Raw genomic sequence first — 19,035 nt, 5'->3', positions numbered from 1 at the left:
GTGAACTTTTTTGTACTTTGTTGTGTCGAGGAGTGAATTTTTCTCAACCTTATTGTGTTGAAGAGTGAATGAACTTTTTGCTAACTTGTTGTGTCGAGAGACGGGTTGTTTAATTAACATGTTGTTTAGGGATAAGTGTTGAAGGTTAAGTTGTGCTTATTTTCTATGAAACTTTTTAATTAGTTGGAATTTTGGATTTTTTAAATTTGGTAAGCATGTGATTTAAATTTTTTTTGAAAACTTTTTTTAAAAAATAATGTGATTTTGGAAAGTAATGTAAAAAATAGAATAGAGAGAAAACTATTTACAAAAATAAATTAGTTTCAGTTTTTTTTACTGTTTATATATATTAAACATGCCCCATATCTTTTTTTTTTTTTTTTTATTATTATTATTATATACTAAATATTTCAATAGGATATCTTTTTTTATTAAAATTAATATCAACTTTTCAATTTCAATTTATTCTTTTTCTTTATATATATATTAAAATATTTCAATATTAAATATTCAATAATAAATACTTTTTTATTAAATTCACCTTTCTTAATTTAATTTGGTTATTTCTTAATTAAAATTATACATTTTTTTTCTATTTTTTATTTTTTTTATAAAAAACACCTACATTAACAAAATATGTTAAATAAATAACAGTTCTCCTAAATCCTATTTTTGTCAATAGTTTTGTCTCAACCCTATTTTTTAAGAAAAGAAAAGTTCATGAATAAAATGGTTCAATCATTCACAATCACATTCAAATATAACTATTCCAACGACTACCTTTTACTTTTTCTTCTCGAGAGTCAAAATTTATAATTTCAAGTAAATACAATCAAAAGCAATCTAATTACACATGCAATTCAAGTTCGTTACAATTGATCTATCAATATAATTTCATTACGATTACACCAATTTTCATTATGGTTCCATAAATGGAGCCTAAATTGTTTAAGTAGTCTTTAGTAAGGATTACGAAAGGAAATAGTTAAAAAGAACTTGAATTTTAAAATCTAACAAACAATTTGAAACAATGTGTGTTTTGGTAATATCAACTAATTAAATCTAAGGAATAGATACAAAACAAGAACCAACCACAAGGGTAAAATAGTCATTTTCTTAATATGAGTGGCAAAATAGAAGGCTAAAGAATATGTCCATTTTTTTTTTAAAAAAATATAAGCAAAATAGTTTTAATATTTTACTATTTTGAAAATGAACCAAAAAATTAAATTAATTTTTTTATTTGATTTTTTGAATATTGAGGTAAAAAATTAATTTGATTTTTTAAATATTGAGGTATTTTCACATTTATATTAAAATGGATTTGGAAAGAATGACATATATGATATATGACAATGAGAGCCAAGTCCCTTAGCTAATAAATTTAAACTAAAGTTTGACTTTTGACTTTTGTTATTAAAAATAATTGCAAAGATAATATTGCTTATGCCATTGTGATTGAAACGTTTTGAGTAAAAAGCTTGTAAGTCTAAACTTTTGTCTAACTCGTTAATAAGAACGAGTCTTTTACTCAAAATCTAAGACTAGTTTGAATTGACGTTTTAAAGTTTAAGTGTTTATATATTTGTCTTTTATTTTAATGCCTAGAAAGTTAATCCAAATGCAAGTAGATCAAACTTCAATTAGAATATATGTATATATCTTTTAACTTGTGATTCCTTCAAAGTTCACGGTATGACTTTGATCCTTAATTTAGGAAAATGCTTGAAAATGGTGTCTAGTTGAAATGAATACAATCTATTGTCACTATAGTCTAGCCAAAAAAAACTTAAAGAAAGATATGTTTGGATTGTCTTCTTGAGTGTTTACAAACTTAACGAGTTTACAACATTTAAATTATGATTTCAAATCGAAATACGAGTAACAATAACGAATTTGTAGACAGATGAAGGCTTTTCCACAAGATTATACAAGTTTGTTTAGCAAAGATCAAGAGCTAGCCATTTGTATTTCGTATTTTCTCATGATTGTTGTAGTCTTCTTGTACCATTGAGAATTACTGTCTCTGCTTGTTGAAGAGCCTGAACTATTACTGCCTGTTTGTTGTGAACTTGTTGAACTATTCCCCGTTCTTATGGGGTTCAGATATTGGAATGGTTTTGCCGGTGGCATTATCTCAACTCCTCCCTCCAACATCCTCACCACTACACTCATCGTTGGACGCCCGTCAGGGGAGTCCTGAACGCACCAAAGAGCCACCTCACATGCTCGGCTTGCCATCTCCCTATCTTCCTCTCCAATGCCACAACCAATAATCAACTCTTCCAACTTACCGTTTTCATAAGCATCCCACACATGCTGTGGGAACCAATCAGGATTCCCGGAAACAGTTGTGCCAGCATTGCTCTTTCTTCCAATGATCTCAAACAACACCATTCCAAAGCTATACACATCGCACTTGTGTGTTAATGGATAGTTAACCAGCAGAAATTCAGGCGCTGAGTAACCGGGAGTGCCTCGATAGCCGCTGAACGAGATGTGTGTGCTGTCCCTATTGCAGAGCTTGGCAAGCCCAAAATCACCAACTTTGGGGGAGAAGTTTGCATCTAGAAGAATGTTTGCTGGCTTAATATCATAGTGAATGATTCTCTGTTGACATTCCTCATGAAGATAAGCAAGACCTTTGGCTGTTCCAATTGCTATATCATGCAATTTTCTCCATTCAATTTCTTTTCTTTTTCCAAACAAGTACTTGTCCAAAGATCCATTTACTAAGTATTCAAAAACAAGTGCACTCATGAAATGGTCATAGCAAAAACCATACAGCCTTACTAAATTAATGTGATAAGTCCTACAAATTGATCCTACCTCAGCCATGAATTGCTCTTCAGCTCTTTTATCTGAGCCTCTCTTCAAAACCTTCACAGCAATATTCACCCCATTTGGGAACTTCCCTTTGTAAACCTCACCAAAACCTCCAGATCCAAGCCGAGTCGAGTAGTTGCTTGTGAAGGTATAGAGTTGGTCAGCAGTGAATCTGACTGGTTTTTCTTCGGCAATCTTGCGGAAGAATTTCTCCATTGTTGGTGCATCGACTCGCCAAATAGCTTCAGAAGCCCTGCTAAGTTCAAGTGAAGGAGAAGCAGCTCTAGGAGGTGCGGTTCTATAAGGAACAGTTACAGGAGGAGCAGCTATAACCACAGGAGATGCAGTTATGTTCCTCAGTTCTCTTACAATACCTGGGGCAGCGCTTTTGGCAAACTTAAGAGCACATATGACAATCACCACAAAAACCACCAAGGAAACCACTGAGCCCACCACCCCTGAAAGTCAACAACAGCTAATTCAATCAAAAGTGTTCAAAAGTTAGGAGAAATTGGAATGGTTACAGTCTCACACTTCATACCCATTTACAAACTGATGCAAGTATTCTTTTCTAACAAGTAATAAAAAAAAATATAGAACCAAAGAGCTTCTTTGATTTTCAGAACAGAATAAGAAACCTCTCAGCTTCAACGAGATTAGAGATATTGTATGCTTACACAAAACAGTAATCGACTTTACTTGATCGTTGTCTTGGGAGGATGAGGATCTGAAATTACAAAAAAGAAAGAAAAAGAACTGAAATCGATAACTCAGATGTAGGAATACCATCCAACATAGAGTGGAAGATACTTACTGGTATAACAGAGCGATTTCGATCATTTCTTAACGCCTCTGAATGAGCTTGAAAGTGGCAAGAGTTTTGTGAGCAAAAATGGGTATGTACTGAAAAAGGAAATGCATGACATGATCAGATTCATGAAGAGTGAGGAAGAATCGGAAGTAACGTTGAAATTTTCATGGTTGACTTCTTCAATTGGGAAATCTGGAATTTGATATTTTTCATTGTTGATTGAGAGAAAGAAGATTGGGTGAATGGGAAGGAACAAGAGAGAGAGAAGAAGCCTCAAATTTTAAAATTGTTATGAGTTTTGTATGGAAGTCAAGTCAACTTCTATTTTAAATTCATTAAACTTTAATATATAAAATTTAGAGGAAAAACCATCAATTTATACCTACAAATATAGAGAGTTTAACAACTAAAACCATTCCTCTGCACCTTCTTGTTATTGGTATTAACTTCTAATTTTTTAAGTCTTTTTTAATATTATTTTCATGCCCTCAGAAATTTTCTCATTCAGATGTGATACCGGTTCATTCATGTTTTTCTCTTAATCTCGAGCATTACATACCCACCAGCTTCCACTTGGTTCGTCCCCAAACCACATCTTACTGGAAAACATCATGATATTCTCTTACCACTGGCTCAGATGATAAGGATACCTCGAGATTTCTGGTGTCTACAACACTAGCTAAAATACTTCTGGTACCCTAGTTGATAAACTTACTGGCCAATGGCCGAAGTAATCTTGGGTAGGACCACAATTCCTACTCCCTTTTACTTGAAACTAGTTGCCTCAAGAGGGTTAAAAACTACCTCCTTACGGGAACAATCTATGCTTGCATGGATAGCAGATAGTCAATCCATGTCTAATATTAAATCAAAATCTCGCATGCCTAATACTAATTAGATTACATCTAAAACATGCTCTACTATTTCAATTTGACATGATTTATCTTTTCTCTTGACAACATAATTTCTCCAGATGGAGTAGAGACAGACAACATGTGACTCAAAGGTTCTACCTCTAAACTCATATGCTGAACAAACCTGAGTCAAATAATACTAAAGCAAGGTCTCCCAAGATTGGGAGCGTACCTGTCACCATTGTGCTAGCTTTCTCGGCCTCCTTCCTATTAGTGGCAAAAACTCTCCCCTGATGGGATGTGGAAGTCTGGTTCGAAACAACTCCAAACAATTTCTGAGGGCACTTATCAACTAAATGTTCAACAAACTTTAAATGGATATCAATAATAATGTAATTTTGAAGTTGATCCTCATGCATAGAGAATTCAATAGCTGAAAAGTCTCTTGGATAAAACTAAGTAAGTCGATTAAGTTTTTGGCTATGAAAAGCAGCAAATAAATTACTCGGATTCAAACAGGCCACACAGAGAAGCAATTCAGTACTTGTTTCAGTAAAACAGTTATTCAACTCTTGAAGTTGCATATCAATGACAGCATAGAAGACTTCAACACGATAATGATACAAATATCTAGATGTTTCGTTGATGCTCCAATAACATTCACTACATTTGTAGCAATAAGGAAAAGACCGACAATTTTCATATGATTTTTTGTAGTATTTATAAGAGCTAATTGAAGTTGATGAGCAAAACAATAAACGTAAAAAGCACATTCATTTTCTTTCAAAATAAGTGCTTTCAAGCCATGGAACAATTCACTTTTCATACTACATGCTTCATCATATCCTTGTCCTCACAAATTAGCAATACTTAATCAATGTTGAGGAAAAAAAAACAGCAATAGCTTCCTTAACTGATAAGGGAGTTTGGGAGGTTTTGATGAGCTAGAAGGGATTGTCGAGCCACAAGGCAACTTGGAAAAATTATGATGACTTTCAACAATCTTTTCTTGATTTTCACCTTGAGGACAAGGTGAAACTGGATCGAGAATGCAATGATAGACCACTCACAAATCCATGAATACACTAGGAGAAAAATAATAAAGAAGGAAAACGGGAGAGTGAAATAGTGAAGATTGTAACCAATAGGAGGAGATCACAATTAGTAAGAAGAAATATAAATAAAAGAGTTAGCTTCTAAGTGGGAAGTCATTTATGTATATTCTTGAAAGAGAGAGTAACAAAATGGTGAGGAAAAGTTGTTAATCGAATTAGGTTTCTATTTAATTCGATTGTTACATTGTAATTCTACCACTAGCAATAAAGTTCTAAATTCATATTCTATCCATTCTATGTTCGAGATTTGGGTTCCAATATATTACTGTCATAGTTTTATAATGAGCATAGTTAAAATGTCATAGTTTTTGTATTATCAATCTCAAGATCAAACACTTACCTCTCACGGAAAAAATAAACCAAATGACTACATTTTCCATAAGTTTTAAAGAAGAAGAAAAACCATGTTTAAGCCAAAAGACAATCTTTTTTCTTTCAAATCAAGAACTAGCTATCTGTATTTCGTACTTCTTCATTATTGGAGTGTCCTTGTACCATACTGACCCACTTTCTTCATTGGAAGTTGAATAATCTGAACTATTACTAGTTTGTTGTGCGTTTCTTTTTGCAGTTGATTGCAAGTAAAGAAATGGCTTTGGTGGTGGCATTATTTCTACTCCTCCTTCAAGCATCCTCACCACTGTACTCATAGGCGGCCGGTTGTCTGGAGAGTCTTGAACGCACCACAAAGCAACCTCACACATTCTGTTAGCTCTCTCTTTATTGTCTTCTTCAATGCCACACATTAGAGTGAGCTCTTCTAGTTTACCCTTTTCATAATTATCCCAAACATGTTGCGGCAACCAATCAGGGTTCCCAGAATCTGTAACTCCAGCATTTCTTTTTCTTCCAACAATCTCAAACAATACCATTCCGAAACTATATACATCGCATTTGTGCGTTATCGGATAATTAAAGAACAAGAATTCTGGAGCCGAATATCCCGGCGTGCCTCGATAACCAGTGAGGGACATGTGGGTTATATCCCTGTTGCAAAGCTTGGCAAGTCCAAAATCACCAACTTTGGGAGAGAAATTTGCATCCAACAAGATGTTAGCCGGCTTTATATCATAATGAATGATTCTCTGTTGGCATTCCTCATGCAAGTAAGCAAGACCTTTAGCAGTCCCAATGGCTACATCATGTAACTTTCTCCAATCAATATCTTGATTTTTGCCAAACAAATATTTATCCAAGGATCCATTTTCCATATACTCAAATACTAATGCACCCATATATTGATCATAACAAAAACCATAAAGCCTAACCAAGTTTATATGATAAGTTCTTCCAATTGTTCCTACCTCAGCCATAAATTGTTCCTCTGCCTGTCTATCTGCGTTCCTCTTCAGAACCTTCACAGCAATCTTCACCCCATTTGGAAACTGACCTTTGTAGACCGAACCAAATCCTCCTGACCCAAGTGGTGTGGAATAATTGCTCGTGAAACAATACAGTTGTTGAGGAGTGAGCCTTACAGGCCTTTCTTCCGCCATTTCTCGGATGAACTTCTCCATTGTTGGTTGATCGATTTCCCAAATCTGAACTACATTTGGTGAATGTGTCAAATTTGGTGTAGCTGAGGCAACTACAGTTTGCAACTCTCTTACAATACCCTGCCTCACCTTCCTAGCAAAGCAGCAAGATATTGCACCAATGACAGCAAAAATCACAAAGCTCAAAAGTATATCTGCAAGTCAATGTTTTTGTGAGATAAAGAGAATTTTAACTTGTGTCAATAATGTTTCATATTTTTTCATACAGAGTGATAAGGTACTCACATAATCCTGCTCCAGCATTATTTTCGCCATTGTCACTTGTTGGAGAAAACCCTGATGACATTCTGAGGGAAACAAGTTGATAGTGTGATAAAGAGTTAACAACATGATGCCATTTGACAACAAACATCAACCTATGTTTAAATCTCTCACTTTCTCGACCTACATCAATCTGTTTTTCTATTTGTCTGTTAATAGATTATTGAAGTTTTTAGTATTTTCCTACAACATATTGCTATAATCACTATCTTCAATTCTGCCATAGCCCAGGAGCTGAAAAGGCAGAAGTATTTAAAAAAGAACTACCACAACGATGATACGAACCAGGATTCAGAAAGTTGAATTATAATAATAAGATATTGTATTACTATTTAAAAAGAAATGTAAATTAATTTTGGAGCACAGTGAACATGAATTTTTTAGATTTTGAAAATTGAAATGATTAGATCTCTCCCATTAATTGTGCTAACGTTTGTAGTCCCTTTCAACATACCTACCTGATAGGAGCCACAAATTAAAGGAGAAAAGCAATAGATAAATGTTATTGATTCATTTAAGAAAAGAAATGTAAAACTTCCAAGCTCTTAAGAGTCTTCTACTTTTGCAGGACTACTCTCCAAAATATGCTTACAAGAACCTGATTCCTCTTATCAATTAGCTAACTTTTTATAATATATTCCAAAAAAAAGTTCTAACACATTCACCCCTTCAACCTACCTATAATGGGACTTTGATCTTCAAGGATGTGTTTAGGCCACCAACATGAAGTTGATAGAGTGGACAATTATAGCCCACTTCATGTTTGGGGCTCAAGTTGTAATAACATACAATTAACTAGAGTATTACTATTTCAAATCTCTCTTTTCTACAATGTTTTTACTATTTCATACTCATTCTCTCTTTCTCTATTGTTACATTGTTTAATATTTCCTACCTATACTTAAATAATTTATACCCTAAACACAAACTATTATAATCCATAGACTATAACAACCTCTAACTATAATAACCAGTGTAGCCTCCCCAAGTAGTTCTAGCCATTCAAAACTTTTCAATAATTCTCTCCCCAACTACTTAAAATATCAAAATTCCATTCTACTCACAACTCATCACTGATTTGCTTACTTCTCAGTTTGAAGGTTGATCAACTGAGCATCATACCAAGTACCAACTAATCATATCAAATTTTGTGAAGAAAAACAAAGTCATTATATGGTGAAATCAAACTAATCCTGTCATGTAGCCCAAAGATGTTTATTCTTTTAATCGCAGTTTTCAATCAAGAGAGATTCAATGAGATATAGAATTACACTTACTCGATAGGAAAATCAGAAGAATGCTACATCTGGTTCATCCACAGCAGTTTTTTCCTCCCATAGTCCCATGTTCTCTTTGACCTTTTCCTGTTTCCACCACCTTCTATTCAAAAAAATTTCTTAGATATAAATGAATTTGAGATGAAACTTTGACGAAGAACCATTCCCATGGCCCTTGCTTGTCCCAATCATTATTGTTGAATAAATGGGTGAAAAGGAGTCAGGCTCCCCTTCCCTCTTTAAACTAAAATTTTAAGTTACTTACGGAATGAGGTTAGCTCTTCTTTACTTTTTTTAAATCATATCATATGGAACACATTTTTACCAGGACCTTATTCCACTTGTTTTGAAACATTCAATTGCAAAAGGGTCTTTCGTGAGCATATAAGTCTAACAGAAATTCGTAACTTAGCTATACACAAGCTTTCTTGTAGGGAGTTCTAGCCTAAGAGTGAAGTTTCAAACTACTCCCAACACATAGAACCATCATGGGGGACATAAGTTACTAAGAAGTCATCGGTTTGATCCAGGTGCCACCTACCTATAAATTAATTTTTTAGAGTTTCACTCAAATGTTGTAGGATGGGTTGTCTAAGGAATGCGAACAGCCATGGATATCAAATTTTAAATTTTTTTAAAAAAAGAAATCCCTACACATAGGGGTAAATCTTCTCTAGGGAATTCTAATATGCGTCTCGACCCAAACTACAGGCTTTCTAAAACCTTATTTTACTAATCAACATTCTGCAGTTGATTTGTTAGGTTTCGGTATGCTGGCAAAAAAAAAATCTCCGCCTGGACATGAATTTTCTAACAATAATCAATTCCTAAGAAACTTAAAATTTGACTTTCTCACCAATAATTCAATATTTCATTCAATGATTTGGGCCATCCCAGACAGCGAAAGGTAAAATGAACAAGAAGAGTCAAAATGAATGTATTATTTAAATGATGAAGAAACAAAACCCTAATATAACAACCGACAATTTAAAAACATCAATTTCAGAGCTGACCGGTGGAGTCAATGTAATATGTTTGTGGTGTAGAACTGCTTTACCTCTTACCAAGCTTCTTCCAATGCCAAATTTCATGTTCATGGGGCCGGTGAAGAGAGGACCCGCCATGGCAAAATTTTGACAAAACTTGTAAGAAGTCTATCGGAGAGAGTAGAAAAGTCTCATTAACAGCTAAACTTAATAAATTCCCGCGGAATTCAATTGAAACCTAATAAATATTAGATTTATTGTTAGTCTTTCCTTTTCAGCCCTTCTTTTTAGGTAATATATTATTATTATTATTATCATAGTAAAAATTAATTTCGAATGATTAAATATTGGATATTTTTAACAAAAAATATTTATTGTTTATAGAAAGATCGACCGTAAATAGTTTTGTTATATAAAATGTAAATAGTTTTTAAACTTTTTTTATTTTTTAAAAACATCTTATTTTCTATACGATAGATCAATATACATCAAGTGGTCTATCACATATAAATTATGTTATTTTTTTATATGGATAAGTATTTTTAGAACATTTTTTAAAAATAAAGTAATTTTTCTTAGAGGTAAAAGTGATATTTTAAGTTAAAATTCATGACATGACTAAATCTATTAATATTTGCTTTTTTTAGTGCATTAAGAACCCATGTTATTATTTTAGCTCCTTAATTTTGATAATGGTTTTTGTCATTATTTTGATATTTTGTATTTGAGAATTTATTTTAAACGATAAAACTGCTTAAAATATTTTAGTTTATCGTGATAGATTGCTATAAATTACTATATTCGTTTACGTGTATCGTAATATATATTATTGCACTAAAAAAGAACAAGAATAATTTACACTTTTTAACTCTAATATTTCGTAGAATACCTGCGTTTGGTTTTAGTTTTAGAGTTTTTTAAAATAAGTTTGTATTGTACCTAAGTTTAAAATAAACTTTTTTTAGTCTCTAAATTTTGTAATTTAAAATTAGATTTAAAAGATTGCTATACTATTTTTTACTATTTTAATTTGGAAAAATATTGTTTTAAAAAAATACCTATCGCTAAAATTATTTCTTAAGCATATTTTTTTAATTAAAAAATGCATATAATTATATAGCAGTGACGCTGAAACAAAGCCAATTTCATTACTATCCTTTACTCATAGGAAGATAAAAGATTTTGAAAATTGAGTATAGAAAACCACTCAGAGACATTTTCAACATATTGTTAACAATTCGGGACTAAAAGAATTATATTTTGAAACATCAAGGATCAAATGCAAATTTTCTAGAAAAAGAAACGGAGAGAATTAGGACCAAAAGGGTATGTTTGAAGCTCATTGATCAGATGCACGTGTCCTTCAAAATTAGGAGATTAAAAGAACAATACGGCGATTTAAAGTAAATACATAAAATTGAACAGTATGAAATGAGAATTCGTCCACCAAATTAAGGATCCGTTTGAAATGATTTTTCTAAGAGTTTATAGACATATTTTTACACTTATGGATATTTATTTAAACGCTTAAAAAATCAATTCAAACACGTACTAAGGCACTAGCTATCCTTTTGTCCAACAATCAACCATAAGTAACTATCAGATTACCAAAATGTCTCTATAAATCGATCCATTGAGAACTTCGTACTTCAAAGGAAAGGGATACGAAGATTATAAATTAAAACCTCAACACAAATCTTTCAACTTCTAAATTATGAACTACCTATGTGTATTTCATACTTCTTCATAATTGGAGTAGCTTTCTTGTACCAAGAAGAATGTATTTCTTCACTCGATGTCGAATAATTCGAACTACTACTACTTTGTAGCAAATTCGGTTTGTTGTTCCCTACTGGCGTTGGATTCGAAAATTTAAATGGATTTGATGGCGCCATTATTTCTACATCTCCCTCTAGCATCTTCACCACTACACTCATCGGCGGCCGTTCGTCGGGGGAGTCTTGAATGCACCACAAAGCCACCTTGCACATTCTACTCACACTCTCTTTATCTTTCTCTTCAATACCACATATTTGACTAATTTCTTCTAACTCGCGCTTTTTGTACTTATCCCACACGTGTCGAGGAAACCAATCAAGGTTCCCGGAAGGAGTAACAGTAGCATTCTTTTTTCTACCAACAATTTCAAACAATAGCATTCCAAAGCTATAAACATCACACTTGTGCGTTATGGGATAATTGTTCAGAAAAAACTCCGGTGCCGAGTATCCGGGGGTGCCTCGATAGCCAGTGAGAGATATATGAGTTCTATCCCTGTGGCAAAGCTTGGCAAGTCCAAAATCACAAACTTTGGGAGAGAAATTTGCATCCAACAAGATGTTAGCTGGCTTTATATCATAATGAATGATTCTCTCTTGGCATTCCTCATGCAAGTAAGTAAGACCTTTAGCAGTCCCAATGGCTACATCATGTAATTTCCCCCAATCAACATCTTGATTTTTGCCAAACAAATATTTATCCAAAGATCCATTTTCCATATACTCAAATACCAATGCACCCATATATTGATCATAACAAAAACCATAAAGCCTAACCAAATGTCTATGATAAGTTTTGCCAATTGTTCCTACCTCAGCCATAAATTGCTGCTCAGCCTGTTTATCTGAGTTTCTATTTAGAACCTTCACAGCAATCTTAACCCCATTTGGGAACTCACCTTTGTAGACTGTACTGAATGCTCCAGCCCCAAGTATTGTTGAATAATTGCGAGTGAAAATATATAGTTGCTGAGCAGTGAACCTTATTGGCTTTTCTTTTGCCAGTTCTTGAATGAATTTCTCCATTGTTGGTGCATCAATTTCCCAAACTTGAATTACATTATTGTGCATTGGTTGATGTGCCAAATTTGGTGCAGAAGCAAACCTTGGTGGAGATGGAGGAACAAGTGCATTTTCCAGCTCCGTTAGACAATTTTGTCTCACTTTTTTAGAAAAGCAGCAACCAATTGCAGCAACCACAGAAAAAAGCACCAAGATCAAAACTACATCTGCAAGCCCCAATGTTTTTTATTGAAATGGTGAGATATACAAAAGCCTAATCCGTATCAATGAATTTTGATCTAAAGTGTATCACACAATAATAATTCAGAGGATACTCTTTCATATTTTACCACAAACAACAAGGATTAGATACTCACAAATTGCTCTTGCTTCCGATCTTCGGTCAGCATAGTAATTTGGCGGAGAGAAGCCTGTAGCCATTCTAAGGGAGGCAAATTGATATTTAAACTAACTACAAAACAGAATCAGAGTCAAGAAATTATAAAACATGCTCAATTCATTTGGTTCATGTTTGTTTGATCAAAGATCATTAAGCATAACATAAATACTTCTAGGAGTAAAAGTAAGTAAGTTGAATACTGATGCAAAACATCAATCTATCTTTGAATCTCTCTCTATCTCGACTCTTTTCAAATTATCCTCCTGTTTGTCTTTTTAACTCACTAGAGTTTTTGTGCATTCCCTTTGTTGGTGATATATATTTAAATTTACCTTCAACCACTAGTTTAAGCTTTTGGGTGAATCGGTGGTTTAATATGGTATCAGAGCAGGTGGTCCAAGAAGATCATGTGTTCAAGCCTCTACATAAGTGTTGGTGACACCCGTTAAGCTTTGTATACTTTAAATCAATACCCCTAATTTTTTCTAAAAAAACAACAATGGAACCAATCCCAATTCATTTCATTGTCCTTTGTTTTGTATGACAATATTTTACTAGATTTCACTTGGCCTAGTGGTAAAAAACAAGACATTAGTCTCGATAACTAACTCATTAACTTCCTATGAGTTTCATTAACGACACTCAGATGTTCTAAGATCAGCGGGTTGTCTCGAGGTTAGGGCGTAAACCGGTATATTTGAATATTTTAAAAGAATTGGTTCTTTCTCCCCTAAACATTGTTAATATCTGTCTGTCCTCTTCAACATTCCTTCCTTCAGACAGGAACCATAAACTAAATAGAAAATAAATATGAACTTCCAAATCATATATCACTAATTTGCTTAAATTTCTATATGAGTGATCCACTAACTGGACACAACATTATCGTAAGTAACAACGAAATTGATCAAAATTTACGAAGCTCAAAACAATTATAATTGAAGCTATCTAATCCAGACACATTTCAGAGAGCTACTTCTGAAAAAGAAACAGAGAGTTAGCACGTACTTTGAAGGATCAAAATCAGATGAAAGCCAAATCTAGTTCATCCCTCCCATGTTTCTTCCACTTTGGCATTTTTTCTTTCAACCTTATCCTATTCAAGAGATTTTCCCTTAGATAAAGAGAAGAAATCGGACAAAAAAGAGGGATGAAATTCCGAAGAAGAATATCCATCCTCTTGCCCTTTCCTATCCTGTCGCTAATTGCTGATTCCGAGGTAACTTCCTGAATGAATCGACATTTTGGCTTTCTCATCGACAGTTCCCAGAGATCATAATTTATAAATATATCTCAATTCGAATTCAAGACAGCGACAGATTAAATCGAATGATTGATATACTCGATTAACAAATCGATTATTGAAACTTCAAAATCTGAATAGTTCGATCGAAATTTGGCGTATTCAGATGGCAGCTAAGAATTATCCATCTTCCCGAGCTTGATCCGATTGCAAATTTCATCTTCATGGAGCCGCTGAGAGAACCCGCCGTGACTGTTTTTGAGCCACCAATGCAGAACTTGCAATGCAAGTAATCTAACTTCGCCTTTTTTACATTTGGCGTAAAGGTTTCATTTCGGATCCTACTTTGCCAATGACAAATGAAAATTACTTATACGACCAGAAGGAAATATGCAAATTTTCATGAAGCAACCTAAAATAAAATTAAAAAAGTTTTACATATGTTTTCTTCATATGTAAAACTAATATTTTTTAACTTTATGGTTGGCCACGCTCGTGCAGAATAGCAGAGCAAGTACAAGTATTAGTAGAATAGCAAAAATGTGTTTCTAACCTACGATCAATCGGTTAACGATCAACTGCTCTACCACTGAGCTATTGAGGAACAACTGTAAATTAGGTCTTAGAGAATTCAATTCCCGTTCTCAATCCATGACCAATATAAGCTTGAGGTTTATAGATAAGCATTTAATAAACTTGTATCAACGATAGAACAATAAAAGTTTATCCAAGACATTAATTATCATTCTATATTTTTTGCTATAAAATATTTCTCCAATCATCTCTCTCGATATATGAAGGTAAATGTTTGATTTCATGTTTGCTTAAATATGATTTCATAAACAAACGTAAGTGCAAACAATTGTTTTTTCCTTTGCACGATACAATCATCCACGACCGTGTAATAAAGTCAAAATTATCAAACAGTTATTTATACAATATCATGTAACAAAGTACAAACGATCGTTTGGTTCTTTATACACAATTGTTTAATATGTTTCACACAATCGTTTTGATATTTATCGTTTAATTATTTATATGCTCGTATATGAACGAGTAAATGATCATCAATTCTTTCACATAATTGTTTAGTTAATAGAAGTACCCTTCATTGTTGTGCGTAGTGTTAATACTTGGAATCTCATCCTTATCTAAATTTGAAAATCATGAGAAAGGTAAATTACGGGCCAATCAGGACTGCATCGCTCAAGAGAGGTCCATTGTCACAAATTTATGGCCCAATATTAGAAGGCCCAAATAAAGGCCCATAATTGGTGACGACAGAGCATGCGTCTGTTTAGAGTCACAACTCACGTCCCGTCGGCAGTCGGCGCCGAGTTCCTTTTCTTCATATATTTTTCTCCTCAAACCCCGCCGTATCGCTTCATTTTCTCTCCCTCTCCATATCGCTTCATTGTTTCGTTTCTCAAAACAGATTGATTGACGTTCAAATCAGAATTTAGCGTCAGTGATTAGGAAGAAGATAAGAAGATGCCGGGTCTAACTTGTAATGCCTGTAACAAAGAATTTCTAGACGTCGATGAGCAAAAGCTTCACTACAAATCCGAATGGCATCGATATAATCTTAAGCGCAAGGTCTTCTTTCTATCTCTACATGTAATGTTTGTGTCATGCTGATAATTGAAACCAATCGCTTAGGTTTTCTATTGCCGCAGTAGGTTGATGTCGTTTGTTACTGATATGAAATCGTTTTGTTTTTTTTCTTTTCCCGTTGCTAGTTTTGTGTTTCTTTCTGCTTGCTTGTTGGTTTTGGCTTCTGGAGTATCGTTGCCCAATTTCATCGATTCGGGGTGTTTGTCTTCTTTGTTGAATATTTTGGTGTGAATATGTGATATGTTGTGTTTTGGGGGTATGCATATACAGAATTTCGATCAGTACGTTTTTTTTAAAAAAAAAATGAATTTCAGCTCAAATGATTGTTCTAAAGCATTATACGTGGAAGTATGGAACATATCATCTTTCTGGATTTCCATTAAATGCAAATGTTCCTTTTCTTTTCTTCTTGTAATTTTGTCGTAGGTACCCATTGATAATTTTGTTTATTGATTTCTCGTGAGACTCTTGGTGGTGGTTAAGCAGCATTGTTCTAAGGTTCACTAGATTTCATCTTGTTGAAGATACATATAAGGCCAAACATATTCCGTGGGATAATAATTTTATTCACAATTGACCTTGCTTTAGTATAGTGTTTTGGACGTGTCTCTTTGAAAATACATCTTATATCATTTATCTAATTATATTGTGAATAAATCAGGTTGCTAATGTTCCTGGAGTTACAGAGGCATTGTTTTTAGCTAGACAATCTGCTGCAGCTGCACAAGAGAATGCCAAATCAAGAGAGAACTCAATGTTATACTCTTGTGGCCTTTGTAGCAAAGCTTATAGGAGTGCTCAGGCACATGCCCAACACCTTAAATCTAGGAGTCATATCATTCGAGCTTCGCAAGGAGCACATGATCAAGAAGTTGAAAAGCCAATAATTAAGCCCCTTCCCCAGCGAATTTCCAACAAGGCACCCCAACAAAGTGAGGAGGAAGAGAGTGAGGATGAGTGGGAAGAAGTTGATCCCGATGAAGACATGGTTGATGGAAATGAGGATGAGAATGAGGATGATGATACTGATGCCATTGAGGTGGACTTGGATCCATCATGCTGCTTCATGTGTGATCTAGAGCATGATACCATTGAGAGCTGCATGGTCCACATGCACAAGAAACATGGATTCTTTATTCCTGATATTGAATATTTGAAGGATCCAAAAGGCTTCCTTACATATGTCGGCCTGAAGGTGTTAAAATGAGATACCCCCTTTTTTAACTTTGTGCTCAATGAAATCAGAAGTTGATTTACTTCAATGTTCCATTTCCAGGTGATGAGGGATTTCAGGTGTCTGTACTGCAATGATAATTGTCTTCCTTTTAGCAGCTTGGAAGCTGTTAGGAAGCATATGGAAGCAAAAAGCCATTGCAAAGTGCATTATGGTGATGAAGACGAGAATGAAGAAGTAGAGTTGGAGGAATTTTATGATTACAGCAGCAGGTGCTTATCCTTCTGTTTCTTGAATTTTTCATTTCTCATATCTTGAAATAAACTCAGTTTCTAACTGAGTTTCTTCTTCATTTTCTATGGTGTTTATCATATAGTTATGTCGATGGAAGTGGCAACCAGCTCGTACCATCAGGTGCGCAAGACAACACTGTCCAATTTGGTAGTGGTGGAGCAGAGCTCATCTTAGTTCAAGGAAGCAGCGAACGACAATCGACTAAAACACTTGGTTCCAGACAATTTCTACGTTATTATCGCCAAAAACCACGACCATCTCCTGCAAACGATGCAGCCATTACTGCTGTATTGGCAGCTAGGTATGTTCTGATATTTTACCGTGAGATCCCGTTGCTAATATAAATTATATTTGTTTTAAAGCCAACTTTCATGGAGAAGACTCGATGGATCGAAGTGTTGAAATGGTTAAAATTACTTTTTTCATCTACAATACCATTTTGATAAATGACTTTAATCACTCAAGATTAGTTTATTATTTAATTTTACACTTTTGAATGCAGTTTTTATGCCAAAGTGAACTTAACTCAAACAGTAATTGGCATAACCTTCATCCCAATCGATGTACTAAAAATATGCAATTTGCATATAATAAAAATTTGTCTTGAATGATTAAAGAAAAAGCCTTAAAATCTATGGATACATATGTTAAATCTCGCTAAAGACGTACAATAACGGCGGGTGAAATATTAAAATGATTTCTCAATCGTTTGAGGAACTCTGTTCGTTATGAGCTCAGAATCAAAGCAATATGTTATTATGGAATGAACAAACCTTTGAGAAGAGATTTTTATCATTTTGATTTGGCAGGTACAGGAGTATGGGATTGGCAACGGTCCAATCGAGAGAAAAGATGATCAGGATGAAGGTGATGAAAGAAATGAATCGAACCGGGTTGGAAGCAATGCGCACCAAAATCGGATTGAAGAACAACGTAATCCGAAACCTGCCTAAGAATGTTCCACACTAGAATTGGTATTTGTCTTTAAATTTTAAATGGCTTATGATTGGAGAAGGAACAATCGATTCTAACAGGGTGCAGTTTAAGTTTGTTGTACGTTTTCTGCCTGTATTTTCTCTCTTAAACACCACAAAGTTTTGTTTATCTGTTTAGTCGATGATAAATTATAATTTTATTCATATGGTTGAAAATCATTCTAAATGAAAAAACTTCTAAAAACATCTTAAAATATAGCAAAAATCTATATGTCATAGTCTACTATATTGTCTATCATGATGGAGTTCATTTTGCTACGTTAACTTTCCTTATATCATGCATTTTTAATTTTTTCCCTTTATTTTGAAGAATGAATGTTAGGATGATAGGGCACAAAGCAGCTATGCTAATTCCCTTTTAGGTGTTTGGTTCAAAAAGTTTGGAAGTAGTAGGAAAGTTTAGGGTTATGATCTCTACTGTTGTTGTTTGTTTGGGTCAAGGAGTTTGTGGATTTTGTCACTAGAAAATATCAAAATTTAGGGCTTCATACTCCTCACTATTCAATTTCTTACTCTAAATCTGTTTTAGTTTACTTGGTAAAGAAGATGAAAGGAATTATTCTTAATGTGATGAACTATTATTAACACTCCTGAGGAATTTGCATACAACACGTACAAGTTTTAAATTTTGGAATGGGATGTGTATACCACCAACAGGCCTTCGACAATTATCACCTTGATAATGTAACTTTCTTTTCTATCGGTTAACACGATTTTGATTTTCAAAAAATCAATATAAAACCTATACAATATAGTAACTTTATAAGAAATCTTTGAATTTTGGAATCCTCAGGACATTTTGCTTCATATTTCAAGAGTTAATTGATAATATCATCAGATGAGATTCAA

General features: G+C 33.9%; 4 protein-coding genes across 8 annotated transcripts; 1 reads left to right on the top strand and 3 right to left on the bottom strand.

Annotated features, from left to right (window-relative positions):
• Positions 1-1,739: 1,739 nt before the first annotated feature.
• LOC101213495 (rust resistance kinase Lr10) lies at positions 1,740-3,972 on the bottom strand. 2 transcript variants are annotated; one of them, XM_004136407.3, is made up of 3 exons: positions 3,641-3,972; positions 3,504-3,553; positions 1,740-3,284 (listed from the first exon to the last, which is right to left on the bottom strand). In XM_004136407.3, the coding sequence occupies exons 1-3, from the start codon at positions 3,664-3,666 to the stop codon at positions 1,951-1,953; spliced, it is 1,410 nt and encodes a 469-aa protein (XP_004136455.2). In that variant the 5' UTR covers positions 3,667-3,972; the 3' UTR covers positions 1,740-1,950. The 2 variants fall into 2 exon arrangements, with proteins under 2 accessions (XP_004136455.2, XP_031738771.1); XM_031882911.1 differs by lacking the exon at positions 3,641-3,972 and having other exon boundaries at positions 3,504-3,634.
• Positions 3,973-5,852: 1,880 nt separating this feature from the next.
• On the bottom strand, positions 5,853-9,895 carry LOC101219459 (rust resistance kinase Lr10). Of its 4 annotated transcripts, none has more exons than XM_011654224.2 (4): positions 9,758-9,894; positions 8,701-8,800; positions 7,388-7,449; positions 5,853-7,296 (listed from the first exon to the last, which is right to left on the bottom strand). In XM_011654224.2, exons 3-4 carry the CDS (start codon positions 7,446-7,448, stop codon positions 6,047-6,049), a joined length of 1,311 nt encoding a protein of 436 aa, XP_011652526.2. In that variant the 5' UTR covers position 7,449; positions 8,701-8,800; positions 9,758-9,894; the 3' UTR covers positions 5,853-6,046. The 4 variants fall into 4 exon arrangements, with proteins under 4 accessions (XP_011652526.2, XP_011652527.2, XP_031738772.1 ...); XM_011654225.2 differs by having other exon boundaries at positions 8,701-8,803; positions 9,758-9,885; XM_031882912.1 differs by having other exon boundaries at positions 7,388-8,800; positions 9,758-9,895.
• A 1,220-nt stretch (positions 9,896-11,115) lies between these two features.
• Positions 11,116-14,448, bottom strand: LOC101213731 (rust resistance kinase Lr10). Its single transcript, XM_011654222.2, has 3 exons — positions 13,875-14,448; positions 12,844-12,938; positions 11,116-12,693 (listed from the first exon to the last, which is right to left on the bottom strand). Exons 2-3 carry the CDS (start codon positions 12,905-12,907, stop codon positions 11,399-11,401), a joined length of 1,359 nt encoding a protein of 452 aa, XP_011652524.1. The 5' UTR covers positions 12,908-12,938; positions 13,875-14,448; the 3' UTR covers positions 11,116-11,398.
• Positions 14,449-15,426: 978 nt separating this feature from the next.
• LOC101219700 (cytoplasmic 60S subunit biogenesis factor REI1 homolog 1) lies at positions 15,427-18,345 on the top strand. The gene is made up of 5 exons (XM_004136267.3): positions 15,427-15,705; positions 16,385-16,918; positions 17,000-17,169; positions 17,274-17,492; positions 18,001-18,345. Exons 1-5 carry the CDS (start codon positions 15,601-15,603, stop codon positions 18,158-18,160), a joined length of 1,188 nt encoding a protein of 395 aa, XP_004136315.1. The 5' UTR covers positions 15,427-15,600; the 3' UTR covers positions 18,161-18,345.
• The last annotated feature ends 690 nt before the right edge of the window (positions 18,346-19,035 follow it).

This window comes from Cucumis sativus, chromosome 3, assembly GCF_000004075.3.
Source record: "Cucumis sativus cultivar 9930 chromosome 3, Cucumber_9930_V3, whole genome shotgun sequence".
Taxonomy (NCBI): Eukaryota; Viridiplantae; Streptophyta; class Magnoliopsida; order Cucurbitales; family Cucurbitaceae; genus Cucumis; species Cucumis sativus.
The sequence above is the reverse complement of the archived record's forward strand: the minus strand, read 5'-3'. Positions and strand labels throughout refer to the sequence as shown.